The sequence below is a fragment of the Lepidochelys olivacea genome, assembly GCF_965140295.1.
Source record: "Lepidochelys olivacea isolate rLepOli2 genome assembly, chromosome: 26".
NCBI lineage: Eukaryota > Metazoa > Chordata > Testudines > Cheloniidae > Lepidochelys > Lepidochelys olivacea.
The window spans coordinates 5,682,855-5,702,667 of NC_140436.1; the positions used below are offsets into that span (position 1 = coordinate 5,682,855).

At 51.9% G+C, this 19,813-nt stretch overlaps 1 protein-coding gene across 2 annotated transcripts in view; it reads left to right on the forward strand.

Moving 5' to 3' along the window:
* The window catches only part of BMP1 (bone morphogenetic protein 1), a 92,575-nt gene that overhangs the window by 27,956 nt on the left and 44,806 nt on the right, over nt 1-19,813 (forward strand). For both annotated transcript variants that reach the window (XM_084615218.1, XM_084615219.1), the window contains exons 2-6: nt 5,620-5,733; nt 12,068-12,229; nt 13,499-13,616; nt 17,994-18,172; nt 18,405-18,510. In XM_084615218.1, coding sequence (XP_084471344.1) covers nt 5,620-5,733; nt 12,068-12,229; nt 13,499-13,616; nt 17,994-18,172; nt 18,405-18,510 — 679 coding nt within the window. The remainder of the gene's footprint in view (nt 1-5,619; nt 5,734-12,067; nt 12,230-13,498; nt 13,617-17,993; nt 18,173-18,404; nt 18,511-19,813) is intronic.

The window sequence follows — 19,813 nt, forward strand, 5'->3', positions numbered from 1 at the left end:
ACATGACTTACGAGGAGAGGCTGAGGGAACTGGGATTATTTAGTCTGCAGAAGAGAAGAGTGAGGGGGGATTTGATAGCAGCCTCCGACTACCTGAAGGGGGGTTCCAAAGAGAATGGAGCTCGGCTGTTCTCAGTGGTGGCAGATGACAGAACAGGGAGCAATGGTCTCAAGTTGCAGTGGGGGAGGTCTAGGTTGGATATTGGGAAACGCTATTACACTAGGAGGGCGGTGAAGCACTGGAATGGGTTACCTAAGGAAGTGGTGGAATCTCCTTCCTTAGAGGTTTTTAAGGCCCAGTTTGACAAAACCTTGGCTGGGATGATTTTGTTGGGGTTGGCCCTGCCTTTAGCAGGGGATTGGACTAGATGACCTCCTGAGGTCTCTTCCAACCCTAATATACTATGATTCTTGGCACTACCTAAGTGAGGGTATTGTCCATTAATGTATTTGAGAGTCGGAACTTCTGCAATCCCTCATCTTCCCCTTGCAGGTTTTGACATGTTCCCTAAAAGCTGTATTCTTTTTTATTATCTTGTAATTATTATTATTATTATTTTTGCACTACTCCATTGCCTCCTTGCCCACATAAATGGATAGTCAATCCAAATATTGTACAGTTCGTAGCCGGGTTCCTTCTTCTAGCTGCATGAGGCAGTGTGACACAGTGGGTAGAGTGCCAGACTGGGAGCCCAGACGAGTTCTTCACCCCAGGCCTGCTCTGTGACTCTGGCAAGTCACCCTTTGTGTGTCTCGTTCTGCTCTGCTGTAAACTAGGGAGAAAACCCACCCTTCTGGGGGAACTGTGTTGAGATACTGGAGACTTCACAGCACCGGCGCTGCGGTAAGATCTCTCGTGTAGCCGCTCTATGCCGATGGGAGAGAGCTCTCCTGTTGACATAATTCAACCGCCCCAGTGAGCGGCGGTAGCAGCTCTCCCACCGACATAGCGCTGTCCACACGGCCACTTCTGCCATTGAAACGTATGTTGCTCGGGGCATGCGTGTGTGTGTGTGTTTCACACCCCTGAGCAGCATAAGTTTTGCTGACATAAGTGGTAGTGGAAACGTGGTCGTGTAGAACATCATTGTTCTGTGTCTGGTCAAAGCTGTGATCACTAGAGACAGGCCTGAACCATGAGGTCCAGAGCCAAAGGTCTCCAAGTTTTGTTCAGAGCGGGGGGCTTGGTTCAGCCATTGTAAAAGGGGGGCAGGTACCACGTTCATTTCTGGGTCAGGATCTGATTCTAGCTCAATATTCAGAAGGCTTTTAGTTTTCTCCAGTTACTCTAATTGTCCTGTCTCATTTTCATAATTAAAGACATAATTAAAGATGTTCAATTGCATCAAAGCAGGGACTGGGCATCACCTTTCCTTACGTGTTAACTGATCCTGTCACCTTCCTTTTCATTATTATTACTCTCTCCTCCATCTTTTCCTTGGTGCCAGAAAATGTTGGTGAGCTAGAAATGCAGAAGGAGGTGGCTTATTTCATGAAGTCCTATGATTCTGTCCTCCTCATTCCACTGTGCTGGCTGCTTTCCCTTTCAATGATTCTAACATGGACTGTGGCTGCCCATTGATTGCATTGTAGAGGGAAGGGCAAGACATTGCCTCATGCAGTCTGCAGCTCCCCGTTCATGGACCTGGCCCGTGGTGCTAGGCACTGTGCAAACATAGAACAGAGGGATGGATGGTCCCTGCCCCAAAGAGCCTGCAATCTACATACGTCTTTCGACACTGGGCTCTTATAGGAACAGGATAAATGACCTAAACCCCCTCTCCAGACCTGCACAGGGTGTTTCAGTGAAAGTCTGGCCACCAAGGCAGACAGTTGAGCCAAATTCCTGTAACTGAGCTGAATCGCCATCCCAGGGCTGGCTGGCTGAGTGTTGATGGTGTATCTCTAAGATGCAGCCGCCTAGGGTTTGCATGTGGATTCCATCTACACAGCAAAGAGGAGAGCTTAGATGTCTTTTCCAGGGGAAGGAAATGGAGGGAGGAGGAAAAAGCCGTCTTCCAAGCCAATTGTTAAGTCTGGGGTATTCTTTCTCAGCCTCCTTTGGCCAGAAACCATCCTGTTTCTTTTTAGCACTGTTTTTTGCCCTCTGTGGCAATGCAAGTTATGTCCTTTAAAGATTAGGTTGCTCCCATGGTCCCCCTGTATGCAGCATACAGCACAGGCTTTGTTTACCCTGGTGATTCCAGCAATCAGTAGCCAGTCACTCACTAGCGCAGAAGTGCAGACCCAGGGTATGTATTATCCAGTCAAATGGCTGTGGGCACTGTTCCCTCTAAGCTGCACACATGCCCGCGCGCCTGACAAAACACCGCGTGCACAAAAATTTGCACAGAAGCACAACAATTTGCACAGAAGACATTTTTTGCGCACACGGCCTTTCAAAAATTAGAGGGAACATTGGTGGTGGGGCAAGTCTGCTTGATGGAATAGGAAGGAAGCCAGAGCTGGCCAAGGGGAGCGAGAGGAGCAGAGAGAAGGACCAGGTGTGTGATAACAGTGGAAACGAATCCATGAAGGGTTTTAAACACAAGAAGGATAATTCTGAACTGGCTCCTGGTCTATTTAAATTGTAGGCTGCTCTGGGCAAGGACTTCCTGGTACTCTGTGTTTGACCATGCCCAGCACAATGGGGCCCCATTCTTGGTTGGTCCCTAGGCGCTACTGTAATAAACATGATTAATAGTAATAATGGGATTTCAGAAGCTGGATACTGGGATTCCCTCATCTCCTTTCTCCTACCACATGCACTAGGTGTCCCCATTCTGTGCATCCCAAAATCTGCTGTCACGTTCTGGGACTGTTCCATCACATAGCTATGGCTTCCAATCTAGGTGTGTTTTACACAGAGGATTGACTGGCATTATCTGCTTGCATGGCGCAGTGTGGTTCTTAACTACGCAGAGCTCTACTGTGATACTTGGAGAGCTTGTTGCTGTAGAATTGCCCTTGTAACCAGGAGGATGGCTACTCCGTCTTCTCTGAGGGTCAAATTCCACACATACACCGTGTACTGGGCCAGGACTAGGTCTATGTACGAGGCAAGGCCCAATCTGAGGGCTTAAATAGGACTAAAGTGGTGCCTAGCCTTGTGGGTACTCTGCTCAGGGGTGAATTTCATTGGACACATGGGGAGAAATCTTCTGGGCCTTCCTTACCCAGGTGACGCTCCCAGTGGTTGTAGTGAGATTTGCCTGAATGAGGGCCGCGCCGCAAGCTCAGGGGTTGGCTTGCAGCCCTCCTGATGGACCCGAACCAAACCACTGGATCAGATCCCAGATCTGAACAATGCACTTGGGCCACTAATCTTTATACCAGGACAGCCCCAAACTTAGCTCCAAACTTAAAATGTGAGTAAAATCTGAATCCAGACTTTGCAGCTTGAGCCCCATCTACCCTTTGAATGTTGGACCCCCTCCCCCAGGCTGGCAAATCAGGCACAGGGCCCCCACCCCATCCTCTGAGGGCCTCCGTTGTGACTCTGGGTCTGCTGTCTGCAGCGGCCATCGTGCGAAGGAGCTGAATCCAGGCTCGCTGTGGGGAAGGAGGGAGGCAGAGGCCGTGTTTGCACCAGTGATCTCTCGGTTGTACCATATGGTTTATATTCTCTTTGGCAGAGGAAGCTGAGGTTATTTGAGTATCCCTTGGCCGTAGACTGGCGTGTGTGTGGAGACACAAAGAAAAAGGAGGGTGCAAAGAGGGAACTTGCAAAAGAAGCTCTAGGTTAAAACAATGTGTGTAATAATAATTAATAAAAAAAAGTCCCGAGGCCTGTTGTATCCAAACCAGATGTCTGAGCGTCACTGCTGCCAGCAAAGCTGGTGAACCGGCACAATGGTGGGGCACAGAGCACCAGTGGGTGCTCCAGCTTCATCAGTCTTCTTTGTTGCTGCTTTCCCTGCACGCACTGTGTTTTTATTTTTAAAAAGGGAGTGGGAGGGAAGGAAGGAGAGGGAAAAGCCAGCTGCATTCTTTCGGAGGTGCATTTGAGGTGGAGATTAACTCCTCACCTTTCCTGTCCTGGGATTCAGGGGAGGCTGGGCAAGAGGAGAAACGGAGAGAGAATCTGCCTTAGTTATCCCTGGATTGGAGCCGCACTTTGCCCCAGTAGTGTGTTTTCTGAGGTCAGTTATCTGGGATTGTGACATGGGCTGAGGTGCCTGTGCACAAGAAAATCCATGGGCAGGTCCCGGGGCACCAAATACTGTCCCCCCACCCGCCCTCATTCGTTTACAATGATTATCAGTGTCCCTTGTGAGCTGGCAAATGTGCCCCGACCCAAACCTGCAGGGCACTCTGCAGCTGCTGTGCGGCAAAGGAAATACGGTTGATCTGAGCTCGGTTTACTGGCGGCAATGAGAACCCAACAGACTAGAGCGTGTGCACTGGGCTCCTAACTCACCGAGCTACGGAGTGGAATTCTCTGCCCTGTGATTTATCGCAGTGTTCCTGTCTGGCCCTGGAATCTCTGTATCCATGAGGCACCCTCTGAGCTGCACGTCCAGGGGCCTGATCCTGCATTGTCCACTTTGTGCAGTCATCTGCACCAGTGCCAAGTGACTGTAAGATGCCAGTTCCGAAGGGTAGCATTTGACACCCTGTTGTGCTGGTGTAAATATGGCTGCACAGGGCAATAGAGAATCGGGTCTCCAGTCTTTTGCCCTGCCTCCTTGCTCTTTTCAGAAGGTCCGGTGGAATGTTCTGAAATAATAATCCTGGGGAATAAATATACACTGGCAGTATCGCTAATGCCAAGCCTTTATAAAGCATGAGTTGTGTCCCAAAAATCATGGGACTGGCTTACAAATCATGAGATATGGGGTGGAGGGGGGAGGAAACCCAGCAACTGTTGGGTTCTTTTTCTTTATCTCCTCATTTCTGGGCCTTTAGAGTGCCTTTGGGCCCTGGTTCCAAGCTTTTCTCGGCAACCATAAGTGCTAGAAACTTCCTCCTTTTTTTTTTTTTTTTAATGAAAGTGGAGATTCTCACCTAACCATGTTCGTCTGTGGTCAGAAAGTGCCTTGAGAAACACACCAAACATCGTGAGACTCCGTGACAGAATCACAAGAGCTGGCAGCGCTGGAGTCTTATGATACCTACAAGTTGTCACCAGTTGTCCATTACTCTCCTGCCCCTTCTGCTTGGGCTATGATTATGGTACCATACGGGACCCTGGAACCAAGACCCCAAAGTCCCGTTTCTAGAACATTGATTGCTCTGGCAGCTAGGTGCTGGTCTTGGCCTTCCTGGTGACAGAGGGCCAGAACAAACCCTGTGCATCACTGAAACCCTGAAAGTCCCCGTTTTTTACCTTCAGTGGGACATAAGTGCTGCAAAACGCCACGTACTGGGAAATTTCACCCGTAAGCTTTGCAATGGCAGCTGAGCTCTTGAAAATCTGGCCCAGCAGTGGCTGCAGGACATTTGAAAACCCAGCCCTGAGTATCTGATCTTTTTCTTGACTCTTCCCAAGCTGTCAGCTTGAATAATATTCCATGACTGCAAACTCCAGGGTTCCCCTTATAAAACGCCTACCCTGGGAGGGCAGCAAAATTAAAACCTGACGATTTCTGTCCCATAACCGGCCTGTCCCCTTTTCCAGCTGCCTTTCTGGGAGACATCGCATTGGACGAGGAGGATCTCAGGTTATTCCAAGTGGACCGACTCGTGGACCTCAAACGCCGCACCATCGAGAAAACAGCCACCAACACCTCAGGTACAGTAGCACCTTAAGAGCGGTAGGAACTGCTCAGCTGCCAGAGCTCTTTACTCTGGTCCCTTCCAGGTGCTTCCTTTAGATGCCTCCGCACACGGCGGGGTCGGAGAAGAGTGGGGTTGCCAAAGTCTTTCATAGTTACCGTTATTTGGTAAGATTACTAAGTGCCTCCCAGCCCCAAAGCAGAGGGATGTTTCTGCCCCATCTGCTGAGCCGCTGATGCTGGGGTGGTCCCCGAGGTCACATTTCTAAATGATTTCCGGGAGGTAGTACCGCATGTCGTGCTGCATAATGAAATGGAGGGAGAGTCCCCAAAGCAGAAGGGATCAGCTGGCAGGGGATGGCTTGAGCCAGGGCCCCTTGAGAAGAGGGGATCATGGACTGGAATTTTCAAAGGGTCCTGATGGGAAAGTCAATGGGAGTTGGGAGCCCTGCTCCCTGAAAGCCCCTTTGAAAACGCCATCCTGTATCGTTAGCCCGGTATTCGTTACTGGGGAATGCCTGGCTGCAGGATGCTGTTAGAAGGGAGAGCTTGACTCAATCGTAGGGCACGGGCCTGAGAGTTAGGAGGCCCCAAGTTCCCGGCTCTGCCACTGCTATAGTGTGTGACGTTGGGTGAGTCATGTCACCTGTGTGACTCAGTCTGGGAATGGGTATCGCGACACTGGCCCGTCTTCACGCAGTGCTTTGAGCTTGTGTGATGGGAAGCACAGAGGCTTATTATTCATGTCCTGGTTGTCTCTGGCAAGGCCTGTGTTGTAGCTCTCTTAAAAGGAGCTAGATATAGAAGGTACCTAAGAGGTTTAATTCCCTTCCCTCCCCCGACATCCATTTTACGATATCAAGCATCTGGATTATTTGTAGTATCCATAGCTCCAAGGAGCCCAGGCCCTGGACCAAGACCCATTGTGCTGGGTGATGTACGAACGCAGAACAAAGGGATAATCCCTGCCCCCAAAAAGCTCACTGGTTTAGCGCTGAGAGCCACAGGTAGGAAGGACACTTCCCTGTCTCCGGGATTCTCTTTCTGCGTCACTTACAAATCACAGACCCTCCTGTTCTAGCTCTGTTCACCACAGGCCCTTAACTAGTGACTTGAGCACAGGAGCCATTTGGTGCAACCCTAACAGCAGGGCTCCCCAGCCCTGTTCTCCTGCCTTTCTTTCATCCTCCCCGCCCCGCACCAAAGATAAACAGAATGGCCTGGCCAGCGCTGAAGGATTGCATAGACCCTACCGCCCGTCCTGCTGAGAGGTAGGGGTCATCAGCCCCGCAGGCTGCCCCACTGTTAACTCAGCTGCTAGTACTGAGTCAGACTGAAAAAGGGGCAGCCGCCTCTGGCATGGCTCCACTAACAATATTTGCAGGCTGCGCGTCTGTTTGGGATAAGACAAAGGTACCCCAGCTCAGGGCCAGTTCCCACAGGCACCTCAGGGAAGCTGTTTAACCATTCACGTTCCCCCCGGAGTTCCTGGGGATCTGTCCTCCAGTCTTGCTGTCTCCCTGCTAGGGAGATCTATGAGGCTGTGGGGAGACTCTCCCCAAAGAGACGAGCAGACGCCCCGTTGCTTGGAACAGTAGTAGCTGGGCTAGGCAAAGTGCTGGGAAATAGGGTGGAGGGGACAGGCCTGCCATGGGCCCCGGAGGCAATGGACCAGTCGGGAGCTAACGGGTTTTCTCCATCTGCAGTTTCTCCTACCTCGTGCACCATCGTGGCTCACACAAAGTGGGCCCCATGGTCCGTTCTGGCTGAGATTCTGGAAAGTGATTAACCCTTGGGGATACCTCTGTTCTCAGGTGCCCGGCCCAAAACCATCCAAAGGGGCCTGACTTTCAGACAGTGCTGAGCACCCGCCCTCTGGTGACATGACCCCTTTAAGACATCTTGAATTGGGCATCGAAAATCACTCTGGAAAATCTCTTCCTATGAACCAGTCAGGGGTCCCAGGGCAGAGCTATGGACACAGCATAATCCCAGTGCCTAAGCCCTTCCCACAGACCTGGGGACAGATCTGTGGCAACTCACAGAATCATAGAATATCAGGGTTGGAAGGGACCTCAGGAGCTCATCTAGTCCAACCCCCTGCTCAAAGCAGGACCAATCCCCAATTAAATCATCCCAGCCAGGGCTTTTTCAAGCCTGACCTTAAAAACTTCTAAGGAAGGAGATTCCACCACCTCCGTAGGTAACGCATTCCAGTGTTTCACCACCCTCCTAGTGAAAAAGTTTTTCCTAATATCCAACCTAAACCTCCCCCACGGCAACTTGAGACCATTACTCCTTGTCCTGTCATCCGCTACCACTGAGAATAGTCTAGATCCATCCTCTTTGGAACCACCTTTCAGGTAGTTGAAAGCAGCTATCAAATCCCCCCTCATTCTTCTCTTCTGTAGACTAAACAATCCCAGTTCGCTCAGCCTCTCCTCATAACTCATGTGTTCCAGTCCCCTAATCATTTTTTTGCCCTCCGCTGGACTCTCTCCAATTTTTCCACATCCTTCTTGTAGTGCGGGGCCCAAAACTGGACACAGTACTCCAGATGAGGCCTCACCAATGTCAAATAGAGGGGAACGATCACGTCCCTCGATCTGCTGGCAATGCCCCTACTTATACATCCCAAAATGCCCTTGGCCTTCTTGGCAACAAGGGCCCACTGTTGACTCATATCCAGCTTCTCATCCACTGTAACCCCTAGGTCCTTTTCTGCAGAACTGCTGCCGAGCCATTTGGTCCCTAGTCTGTAGCGGTGCATTGGGTTCTTCCGGACTAAGTGCAGGACTCTGCACTTGGTCCTTGTTGAACCTCATCAGATTTCTTTTGGCCCAATCCTCTAATTTGTCTAGGTCCCTCTGTATCCTATCCTTACCCTCCAGCGTATCTACCTCTCCTCCCAGTTTAGTGTCGTCTGCAAACTTGCTGAGGGTGCAATCCACACCATCCTCCAGATCATTTATGAAGATATTGAACAAAAGCGGCTCCGGGACCGACCCTTGGGGCACTCCTCTTGATACTGGCTGCCAACTAGACATGGAGCCATTGATCACTACCCGTTGAGCCCGACAATCTAGCCAACTTTCTACCCACCTTATAGTGCATTCATCCAGCCCATACTTCTTTAACTTGCTGACAAGAATACTGTGGGAGACAGTGTCAAAAGCTTTGCTAAAGTCAAGGAACAACACGTCCACTGCTTTCCCTTCATCCACAGAACCAGTTATCTCGTCATAGAAGGCAATTAGATTAGTCAGGCATGACTTGCCCTTGGTGAATCTGTGCCGATTGTTCCTGATCACTTTCCTCTCCTCTAAGTGCTTCAGAATTGATTCCTTGAGGACCTGCTCCATGATTTTTCCAGGGACTGAGGTGAGACTGACTGGCCTGTAGTTCCCAGGATCCTCCTTCTTCCCTTTTTTAAAGATGGGCACTACATTAGCCTTTTTCCAGTCGTCTGGGACTTCCCCGGATCGCCATGAGTTTTCAAAAATAATGGACAATGACTCTGCAATCACATCCGCCAACTCCTTCAGCACTCTCGGATGCAACACATCCGGCCCCATGGACTTGTGCACGTCCAGCTTTTCTAAATAGTCCCAAACCACTTCTTTCTCCACAGAGGGCTGGTCACCTCCTCCCCATGCTGTGCTGCCCAGTGCAGCAGTCTGGGAGCTGACCTTGTTCGTGAAGACAGAGGCAAAAAAAGCATTGAGTACATTAGCTTTTTCCACATCCTCCGTCACTAGGTTGCCTCCCTCATTCAGTAAGGGGCCCACACTTTCCTTGGCTTTCTTCTTGTTGCCAACATAGCTGAAGAAACCCTTCTTGTTACTCTTAACATCTCTGGCTAGCTGCAACTCCAGGTGCGATTTGGCCCTCCTGATATCATTCCTACATGCCCGAGCAATATTTTTATACTCATCCGTGGTCATTTGTCCAATCTTCCACTTCTTGTAAGCTTCTTTTTTGTGTTTAAGATCAGCAAGGATTTCACTGTTAAGCCAAGCTGGTCGCCTGCCATATTTACTATTCTTTCTACGCATCGGGATGGTTTGTCCCTGTAACGTCAATAAGGATTCTTTAAAATAAAGCCAGCTCTCCTGGACTCTTTTCCCCTTCATGTTGTTCTCCCAGGGGATCCTGCCCATCAGTTCCCTGAGGGAGTCAAAGTCTGCTTTTCTGAAGTCCAGGGTCCTATTCTGCTGCTTTCCTTTCCTCCTTGTGTCAGGATCCTGAACTCGACCATCTCATGGTCACTGCCTCCCAGGTTCCCATCCACTTTTGCTTCCCCTACTAATTCATCCCGGTTTGTGAGCAGCAGGTCAAGAAGAGCTCTGCCCCTAGTTGGTTCCTCCAGCACTTGCAGCAGGAAATTGTCCCCTACACTTTCCAAAAACTTCCTGGATTGTCTGTGCACCGCTGTATTGCTCTCCCAGCAGATATCAGGGTGATTGAGGTTGCCCATGAGAACCAGGGAGTGCGATCTAGTAGCTTTTGCGAGTTGCCGGAAGAAAGCCTCGTCCATCTCATCCCCCTGGTCCGGTGGTCTATAGCAGACTCCCACCACGACATCACCCTTGTTGCTCACACTTCTAAACTTAATCCAGAGACACTCAGGTTTTTCTGCAGTTTCATACCGGAGCTCTGAGCAGTCATACTGCTCTTACATATAGTGCAACTCCCCCACCTTTCCTGCCCTGCCTGTCCTTCCTGAACAGTTGATAACCATCCATGACAGTACTCCAGTCATGTGAGTTATCCCACCAAGTCTCTGTTATTCCAATCACGTCATAATTCCTTGACTTTGCCAGGACTTCCAGTTCTCCCTGCTTGTTTCCCAGGCTTTGTGCATTTGTGTATAGGCACTTGAGATAACCCGCTGATTGCCCCTCTTTCTCAGTATGAGGCAGGAGCCCTCCCCACTCACACGCTTCTGCTCATGCTTCCTCCCAGTATCCCACTTCCCCACTTACCTCAGGGCTTTGGTCTCCTTCCCTCGGTGAACCTAGTTTAAAGCCCTCCTCACTAGGTTAGCCAGCCTGCTCGCGAAGATGCTCTTCCCTCTCTTCGTTAGGTGGAGCCCGTCTCTGCCTAGCACTCCTCCTTCTTGGAACACCATCCCATGGTCAAAGAATCCAAAGCCTTCTCTCCGACACCACCTGCGTAGCCATTCGTTGACTTCCACAATTCGACGGTCTCTACCCAGGCCTTTTCCTTCCACGGGGAGGATGGACAAGAACACCACTTCCGCCTCAAACTCCTTTATCCTTCTTCCCAGAGCCACGTAGCCCTCAGTGATCTGCTCAAGGTCATTATTCGCAGTATCATTGGTGCCCACGTGGAGAAGCAGGAAGGGGTAGCGATCCGAGGGCTTGATGAGTCTCGGCAGTCTCTCCATCACATCGCGAATCTTAGCTCCTGGCAAGCAGCAGACTTCTCGGTTTTCCCGGTCGGGGTGGCAGATAGATGACTCAGTCCCCCTGAGGAGAGAGTCCTCCACCACCACCACCCACCTCCTTCTCTTGGGAGCGGTGGTCGTGGAACCCCCCACCCTAGGACAGTGCATCTTGCTCTCATTTGACTCCTGTCCTGGATACTGTCCGTTGCAAAATCAGCAAGCCCCATGCACTCTTTGCCAGGGGGCCCATCTGTGTGGCCTTGGCCAAGCCATGTCCCATCACAACCCCAGCCCATCCCGACAGGCAGCATCTTCCATGAGCCCTTCGATGGCAGCATTCTAGACTGTTTGGAGACCAAGAACTTGGTGCGCCCCGGCTGCTTTTATTTCATTTTCTTACAGAGACAGGCAAAATTTTGGAACGGCTGTGATTCCCAAGCCAAGCACACGTCGCTTGAGATCCCGGGGGCACTAGCTGGCCTCTGCTCTGCCCCATCCTAATTTAGCTCAAGAGGGACCAAAGCCACTGTCTCCTCGGCAATGTAGAGAACTGGTGGCTTTGGCGAAGGCCATGCTAGATGAGTAATTAGTCCATTCTGCCTGTAATCTGGGCTAGCGGGGAGATCACATCCTGGCTTTCCACTGTGAAGTCCTGGGTTCAAGTGTGATGTAGACTCATTCCTGCGATGAGTTTGGTGGTCTCCTCTTAATCCCTGTTATCATGACCCTCAAACTGGGCCTTGGATTCATCACCCCAAAACAGATGTAACGGAGCATGGATTATTGATCAGTCTGGTGTGTTAGGTTCGCTGGGCCAGGTCCATCGCTGGCGTCACTGAAGTCAGTGGTGTTACACCAGGGAGGAATTGGGCCTGGGGACAGTCAAGTCACCATGGTTCCATGGTCACACCCCTTGCCTTCGCTGCCCTCCTGCCCCCCAGGAATCAGCACCAACAGCACCAGCCTGAAGTCCAGGAGGCAGTGGAAGAGGCAATGGAGGAAGGGCCGGGAACGGTCTCGAAGCCGCCGGGCAGCCACTTCCCGTCATGAGAGGGTGTGGCCGGATGGGGTCATTCCCTACGTGATCAGCGGGAACTTCAGTGGTGAGTGGGGGCGATCGGCATGTGCTGGGCCCGCCGGCTCAGTACGCTGGGAGTGCGTTTCATTGCCAAGCTGTTTTCCTTTCTCGTCATCTGTTGCTGAGGAGAGAAGGGCTCCAACGTGGCAGCAGCGCGGTCCAGTGGTTAGAGCAGGGGGTTGGGAGTCAGGACCCCTGGGTTCTATTCCCAGCTCTGCCCTCAACTTGCTGTGGGACTTTATATGAGTGGCTTCCCCTCTATGAGCGTCAGTTTCCCTCTCTGTTAAAATGGGGATGATGATGATGACTAGGGCCCTACCAAATTCATGGTCATAGGATTTTTTAAAAACTATGATTTCAGATATTTAAATATTTCATGCTGTTGTAACTGCCGGGGTCCTGACCCAAAAGGAGTCAGGGCGGGGGAACAAGATTATTGTAGCGAGGCTGTGGTATTCCCACCCTTACTTCTGAGATGCTACTGGCACAGAAGTAAGGCAGGCAATCCTGCGACCCCCTGCAATAACCTTGCAAATCCCACCCCACCCCCAGTTGACCTCCTTTTGCGTTGGGACCAATGTTCCCTCTAATTTTTGACAGGCTGTGGGCGCAAAAAATTTCTTCTGTGCAAATTTTTGACAGGCCGTGGGCACAAAAAATTTCTTCTGTGCAAATTTTTGTGCGTGCGGTGTTTCACCGTGTGCGCGGGATTTAGGATCTGAGTGCGCACGCCCACGTGCACTGCTAAGAGGGAACCGTGGTTGGGACCCCCAGTTTGAGAAATGCTGGTGAAATCTGTATGGTATAGGGTAAAAGCACACAAAAGACCAGATTTCACAGGGGAGACCAGATTTCACGGTCCATGATGCATTTATCACGGTCGTGAATTTGGTAAGGCCCTAATGCTGACTCTTACCTCCCTTGGTAAGAGACCTGTGGATTGTGCGTGCAACTGCTTCCACTGAGAACAACAGGAACTGATGGGTGCTGGGCCCCTTTGAAAATCTGGCCCTGCAGGGCCAGGTAAGAATGAAAGATCATTGCTCATTCCAGCACGTTGCTCTGCCAGGTGCTGTAGGACCCTGTGACAGGTCCGGCTCAGCCGTATTCCTGTGTTGCCCCTCACCCACCTCAGCAGGGCCAATGGTGATTATTTATTATTGCAGAAAGTGGGCGCTCTAGTTATGGATCAGGGCCCCCTGGTGCTAGGCACTGTACAACCCGAGAACAAAATCCCCATGGGGCTTAGAGTCTAAGGAGCTGAACTCCTGGTCTCCTCCTGCCTCTCTTGCAGGCAGCCAGCGGGCGATTTTCCGGCAGGCCATGCGCCACTGGGAGAAGCACACCTGCGTCACGTTCTTGGAGCGCAATGCTGAAGAGAGCTACATAGTGTTCACGCACAGGCCATGTGGGTGAGTGGGGCTGAGGCCGCTGCTGGGCGGGAGGTGGTTCTCGCTCACCAGAGCCCCGAGGGACATTGTGCACTGGACAGAATCACCCATACTGGGAACTAAGGCTGAGATTTTCAAAGTAGTCCAGGGGAGTTAGGTACCTACTTGACTTTGAAATTCAGTAGGAACTGAGCGCCTTATTCCCATAGGGCCCCTTTGGAAACCCCAGCCTAACAAGTGGGGCAACATTGCCGAGTGATTGAAGCACAGCCATGGGAATTTGAACTGTGCTCTAATCCGCTTCTGACTTGCTGGGTGACCTTGGGCACATCACTTTGCCACCCGGGACCTCAGTTTCCACATCTGCCCAGCGGTGATAACAGTGCGGGCCTGCCCCACAGGGGACTGGGAGGACTCGTTCTGTAAAGTGCTTTGAGATCCTCAGATGGAAGGGGCGAAAGGAGGGCCTTGGCTTAAGAATTATGATTTTAATTATAAGACATTGGCAAATTGGAATTCAGAGGAAAGGTGGCAGAAAATTATGATGAGCCAAGTTTGAAATGTGGGTGCCTGGCTTTGCAGTAGATACAAAGGGCCTGACTCTCCTCTCACTCTGGTGTAACTCTGCTGAAGTCAAGTAGCTATGTGGTGTAAAAGTGAGGAGAGAATCAGGCCTCCAAGTTTCATGCAGCCCGTGAAAATTTTATTCTATTCATTACAGTAAGGCCTAGAAGCCATAATCTGTGTTGGGGCCCCATTGTGCTGGGTGCTGTACATGCACATAGTGAGAGTCAGTCCCTGTCCCCAAGAGCTTACAATCGAAATAGACAGGACTAGACAAAAATTAGGAGGGTAAACTGAGGCATGGAGCGGGGCAGTGACTTGGCCAAGATCAGGTAGCAGCTCAGTGGCAGAGCCAGGGATAGAACGCAGCTCTCTGGAGTCCCACTCTGGTACCTTAACAACTAGACTTTGCTGCTTATCTGACTCCCCCTCATTTGAAAGAGCAGGTCCATAATATACTCTGGGGGCCAATCCTGCAGCCCTTGCCTACCCAGATGGTCTCATTAAAGTTAACAGGTCTTCTCGCTGCAGGCCCAGGCCCCGTGCTAGAAGCAGACCATATGTGCCATTCAGATGCAGTCCCATCTGCCGCGATCACTGCTTGGTCACAGCTGTTACACAGCGATCCTTTCCAGAGGGCAGAGTGTGTCAGTGTTGTGTTCGAGCGCCAGGCTGCGGGGGGGTTCAGGCTCCAGGGCCAGATGTGGCAGGGATCCATTGGATCCATTTGCTCAGCGGTAGGGGTGGACTCCTCTCCTGTGTGATACACTCAGCTGCCGGTGAATAGAGTGGTGGCACTAATTAGACCCAGTTAGGTATCTTGGCATTGAAACACTGCCTAGCAGAATTTGCTCTGCCCTAGCTCAATAAAAACTTTGGTCCTGATCCTGAAATAAATGGAACTTAGGCACTTGAATGACTTTGAGGATCTAGCCCTTTGTGCCTGATTTGGGAATTTCTTTTTTAAGGAGCTGGGTGCAAAGATCCTTTCAATGTAGCAATACAAATTGGGGTTGCCCAAGTTGGCCCTCCTAGCAGGATAAGAGGACAGTGACACTGTGGAACTCATTGCCACATGATATATTTGGGGCCAAGAGTTTAGCAGGTTGAAAAAAGAAGGATTGGGGGTTTTTATATGGATAATAAGACTAGTCAGAATCCTAGTAGTAAGAAAAAAATAAAACAAGAGCTTGGGAAGAGAGAGAAATCTTCATGCTTCAGGGCATGTATCAACCTCTAACTAATGAAGGTCAGGAAGAAACTTTTCTTGGAGGGCAGGTTATCCCACATTGGCCTTTTGCAGTTTCGTGCACCATCCTCTGACACACCTGGTGCTGGTCACTGTTGGAGACAATGCTCTTGGCTAGGTAGAGCCCTGCTTTGACCCAGTCCCTATGTTCCTGTGATTCACAGACCCGTTTGTACACACTGTGCATATGCCTGCAAATGAGAAACTTTGGTAGAATAATGAGGATGGATTCAGACAACCCAGTCTGATTGTGCTGGTGAAGCAGCGGTGAAAAGTAGGTGGGGGATGTGATAGCTGTCCACATAGTCAGCGAGGAAGGAGGAGAGCCCTTGGGGTGGGGGCTGAAATAGGATAAAATTAAGCAACGGAAAAGGCAGGCTGGCTCTCGGCAAATGTTTCCTGACAGGGAGAAGTATCAGGCTGTGGAACAGCCTCCCCGGGGAAGTGGTGGATTCTGCAGGCCTTCAGCTAGCCTACTGCAGGGATCAATCCTGGGCTGGCCAGGCTGGTTAGACAGGACGGGGCCAACCTGCTTTGTTCCATCTCCACATCAAGGCAGAAGGCAACTCTAGCTGGAAGGAGGGCTGCTCCCCGGCATGGCAGGTGCTGCGTGTTCTCAGCAGGTGTGGTGAGCTGGGGAGGCAGTTTTCGCTGGGAGCTCCCCAGCCCAAGTGCTGGAGTCGCATGAAAGCCGCCTTCTCCTCCACGTCCCTGCGTGTGGTACAAATGCAATAAAGCAGGGTTATTAATCCTCTGGTTTAGCGGAGTCAATCCATGGAGGAGCCATGGACCCACCCTCTTCCCACAGCCAGCCAGTAACAGCCAGGAGCCCTGCTCATTCCCTGGGAATGAAGCCTCTTGGGAGGAGACCAGCAGGGACTTGGTGCACTGCAGAGGTGGAGGAGCAGGAGTGATGAACTTGGTTATGCTCTGGAGCAGGCCCTATTGGCCAGCATAAGTAGCAATGCCAAAGCATGACTCTCTCGAGGCCCCTTCTGGTCCTAGGATTCTTTCACCCCTCTGTTCAGTGACAGCGGGTTCAGCTTCTTGGTTGCTTGCTTTGTTCAGATCCAGTTCTTCCTCTTCCACCTCAGCCGTGCATAGCCATAGAATAAGGTGCGCTATTGAATGAAACAGCTGGATTCGCTAGAAGCCTGCACACTGAGCTGAGAGCACTACCAACTGAGACAAGGTGACCAGTACCTCACCGGAGCAGGCCCTAAAGGATACATTTTACCTTGATTTGCTGTCAGCACATTCAGGCCTCCAAAAGTCTTGGGGAGGAGAAAGCACCTCTCTCTGGCTACTCAGCCTGGTGCAGCTTTGGCTGACTCCACAAGTCTTTAAGGAGAGGTGTAGACAAACACAGGGCGTTCCCAGCTGATCCACCTCTAATCGCAGGGGAGAGAGAGACATGTGACAAAGTGCAAGATGTTAGAACCATCACCCAGGAAACGTCCGCACATCCTGAGCCAGGGGGCCAGATTCTGACCCCTTTGGGAACTGGCCAACTCCTGCTGAAGGCAATGAGTATCTCCCCATTGACTTTAATGGGTGTATAGACCAGGGTGTGCCAATGACTTCAGGGGAGTTAGATCAGTCTGGCCCACAGAGTGCAGCGTTCTCCTCGCGGGCCCCAAGTGGCGGCGGCATCCTGGGGTTCGGTTCAGAGCAGCAATCAGCAGCTTGGACGCTCATGCAGACCTCGTCGAAGCTCTCGGAGCCTCTGGCGTCTGGCCAAGGAGCCTTCGTGGTGGTATTTTGGCTCTGCTAGTTCCAGTCCCGGCCAGAGCGCAGAGCTACAGAAAGGAAACACAACTGTTCTTAGGAGTTAACCCCAAACTGGTCCCAGGCAAAGATCCAGGCCAGGTCTTACTCCATCCAAACTGGTTCCCCCATCCCCACCTGGGGCAGCTTCTCCCCCCGCCCCCTCCTTGCTGGTGACATTCACTTTTCCAGCTTCAACTTTTCCATCCCACAGGCAGCTGCAGCCTCTCAGCCCGGTGGGATGTGCTAAGCCTTCCCAGTTTCCGACTAGACCCTTCTCGAGTTAGTCACACAGGCTTTCATTTAAATAAAACCTAGGCAGGCCGTTAAAAGTTTCCAGAGAGTAATGCTTTTCCATAGGCCCTGCCTCTTGTGGAGACTTTACAGCACTAACACTTACGGCCCCGCTGATTCTCAAATGATTCCAAGGGTCGTGATTTCCCCACGGTCAGAGGGGGACGCTCCCTTCTCCACCCAGCTATCAGACGTGCCTCGGTCGTGGGAGGAGGAGGTGGGGTGTCCCCACGAGCACAGGTTACTCCAGACCTTCCATCATGTGATTGCAGACACCTGCTCATCTAGGATGATGGATGGAACCCTAACTCTAACTCCAGGCCACTTAGTGCCAGGGGAAGAGCATAGCCTTAAGACCATTAACCCTTTGGAGACTGGCATATCGGCACCTCCCCCTGAGCACTGCCCTCGGAATGGCAGTGATCGAAGGGTTAAGGAGAGTTGCTGATGGGCTGGCTGATTTCTTGTTCTTGCTACGCATGGGGTTCGATGGGGCTCTTATTCCCCCTCTCCACCCACCCCAGGTGCTGCTCCTATGTGGGCCACAGAGGAGGGGGACCCCAGGCCATCTCCATTGGCAAAAACTGTGACAAGTTCGGCATCGTGGTTCACGAGCTGGGTCACGTCATCGGCTTCTGGCACGAGCACACGCGCCCGGACCGGGATGACCACGTGTCCATCGTCCGGGAGAACATTCAACCAGGTAAAGGCCCCTGCACTCCTCTCCACTGCCATCTTCCTCTGTCCTCCCCTTCCCTTCGTCCCCATGCCTGGCACCCTCAAGGATGGGACTGGGAAGTAGCTGGCAGTAATCAGCCCGTGCTCAAAGGGAGAGAGCGAGACCAAGGACGTGCGTGGCTTATCCAGGTTCCCCTTCTCCACCCACTGCCGCCTCCCTTGCTTTATTCATGCCTCTGTCTCCCCCGGTTTCCCAGGGCAGGAGTATAACTTCTTGAAGATGGAGCCCGAAGAGGTGGAGTCCCTGGGCGAGACATATGATTTCGACAGCATCATGCACTACGCCAGGAACACCTTCTCCAGGTAAGAGTCCGAGGAGATGTTGCTTCATTCACTTGCTCAGCCCATGTGCACACACCTGGCCTCTCCCACCGGAGCTTCTTTGTGAAAGCCACGCCTTGGGCCCGAGCCCTCTCTGATGCCCTGTGGACCTGCCACAGGGATGAGCCTCACCCACTGCGTGAGACATGCAGGCTAGGATGAGATTCCCAGCCGGGCACTCTCTGCTGGCTTGTTGGCCAGTTCAGGCTAGGATAATTGTTCCTGTTGCACTGAGACGAGGCCTGAGGGGACCAGATGCCTCTCTTGGGGAATGGGGGTTAAAGAAGCCAGGGGATGTAATAGGGAGGGAATTCGCGGGAGGAGGCAGAGAAATTCCTTGACTCAGGCTTCTGCAGGTGAGCAGCTCCTGAGGGAGCTGCAGAATTAGACCCCTAAGCCCAGTTTGTTACTGGCATCACTCCACTGATGTCAGGGAGGGATCCCTTGTCCGTGTGTGCCTGGTGATGAGCCGGCTGCGGCTCTAGGGAAGTTCACCATCTCCCCCCTCTGAGGGAAAGCCAGGAGGGTACTCTCCTAAGGAGGCTGGGCACAGACAGACCCTACAGGTCTCTCTTGCTCCCCGGCTGGCGCTGCCCGGTGTCCCCACACAAGCTCCCCAACAAGTCCTGGCCTGGATTAGACGGTCGGGTCTGCTGACAGCATGCAGTGGCCAGAGGGGAGACGGAGAGCGGCCAGAGAGAGAAGCAGCCACCTCGGTCACACGGCGGGAAGTCCACTGATGGCAGAGGAGGTCGGGAACTGTGGTGGGAGCTGCAGCCTCTAGCAGAGAAGCCTGCAGCTAAGGGCACTGAGAAGGGGAGGAAAAATCAGGGGGGCTCGGTGCCTCTGGGACATTCATCCAGAATCTCAAGGCACATCCTGCTCTAGGTCCCATGTGGAGGCAGCGTCCTTCAGGGGCCTGTGCCAGAGCGTCATTTGAGAGCAGCTCCTGAATCAGCCTGAGCTAATACTCCAGTAAAAGCCCATCCCAGGGCAGGCCCCCGCAAACAACAACTCTGTCAAAATAGTCCTGGCAGCGCTGACAAGGGCTGGCCGTGGCCGGCTGCCTCCTAGGAGTCAGGAATAGGAGTTGAGTGTTTACCTTAGAAAGGCAGGGGAAGTGCAAAGCTGGGCCTGGAAATCCCCTCATTGCCCTAGGGAGAAGGTTATGCACTCCCAGGTTGCGCACACCTGCCTCCTACACTTCCCTTCTTCACTCCCGATTCAGTAATTCCTCATCCACCGCAGTTGTGGAAAGCCACAGAATAGGGTGCCTGGGTACTAG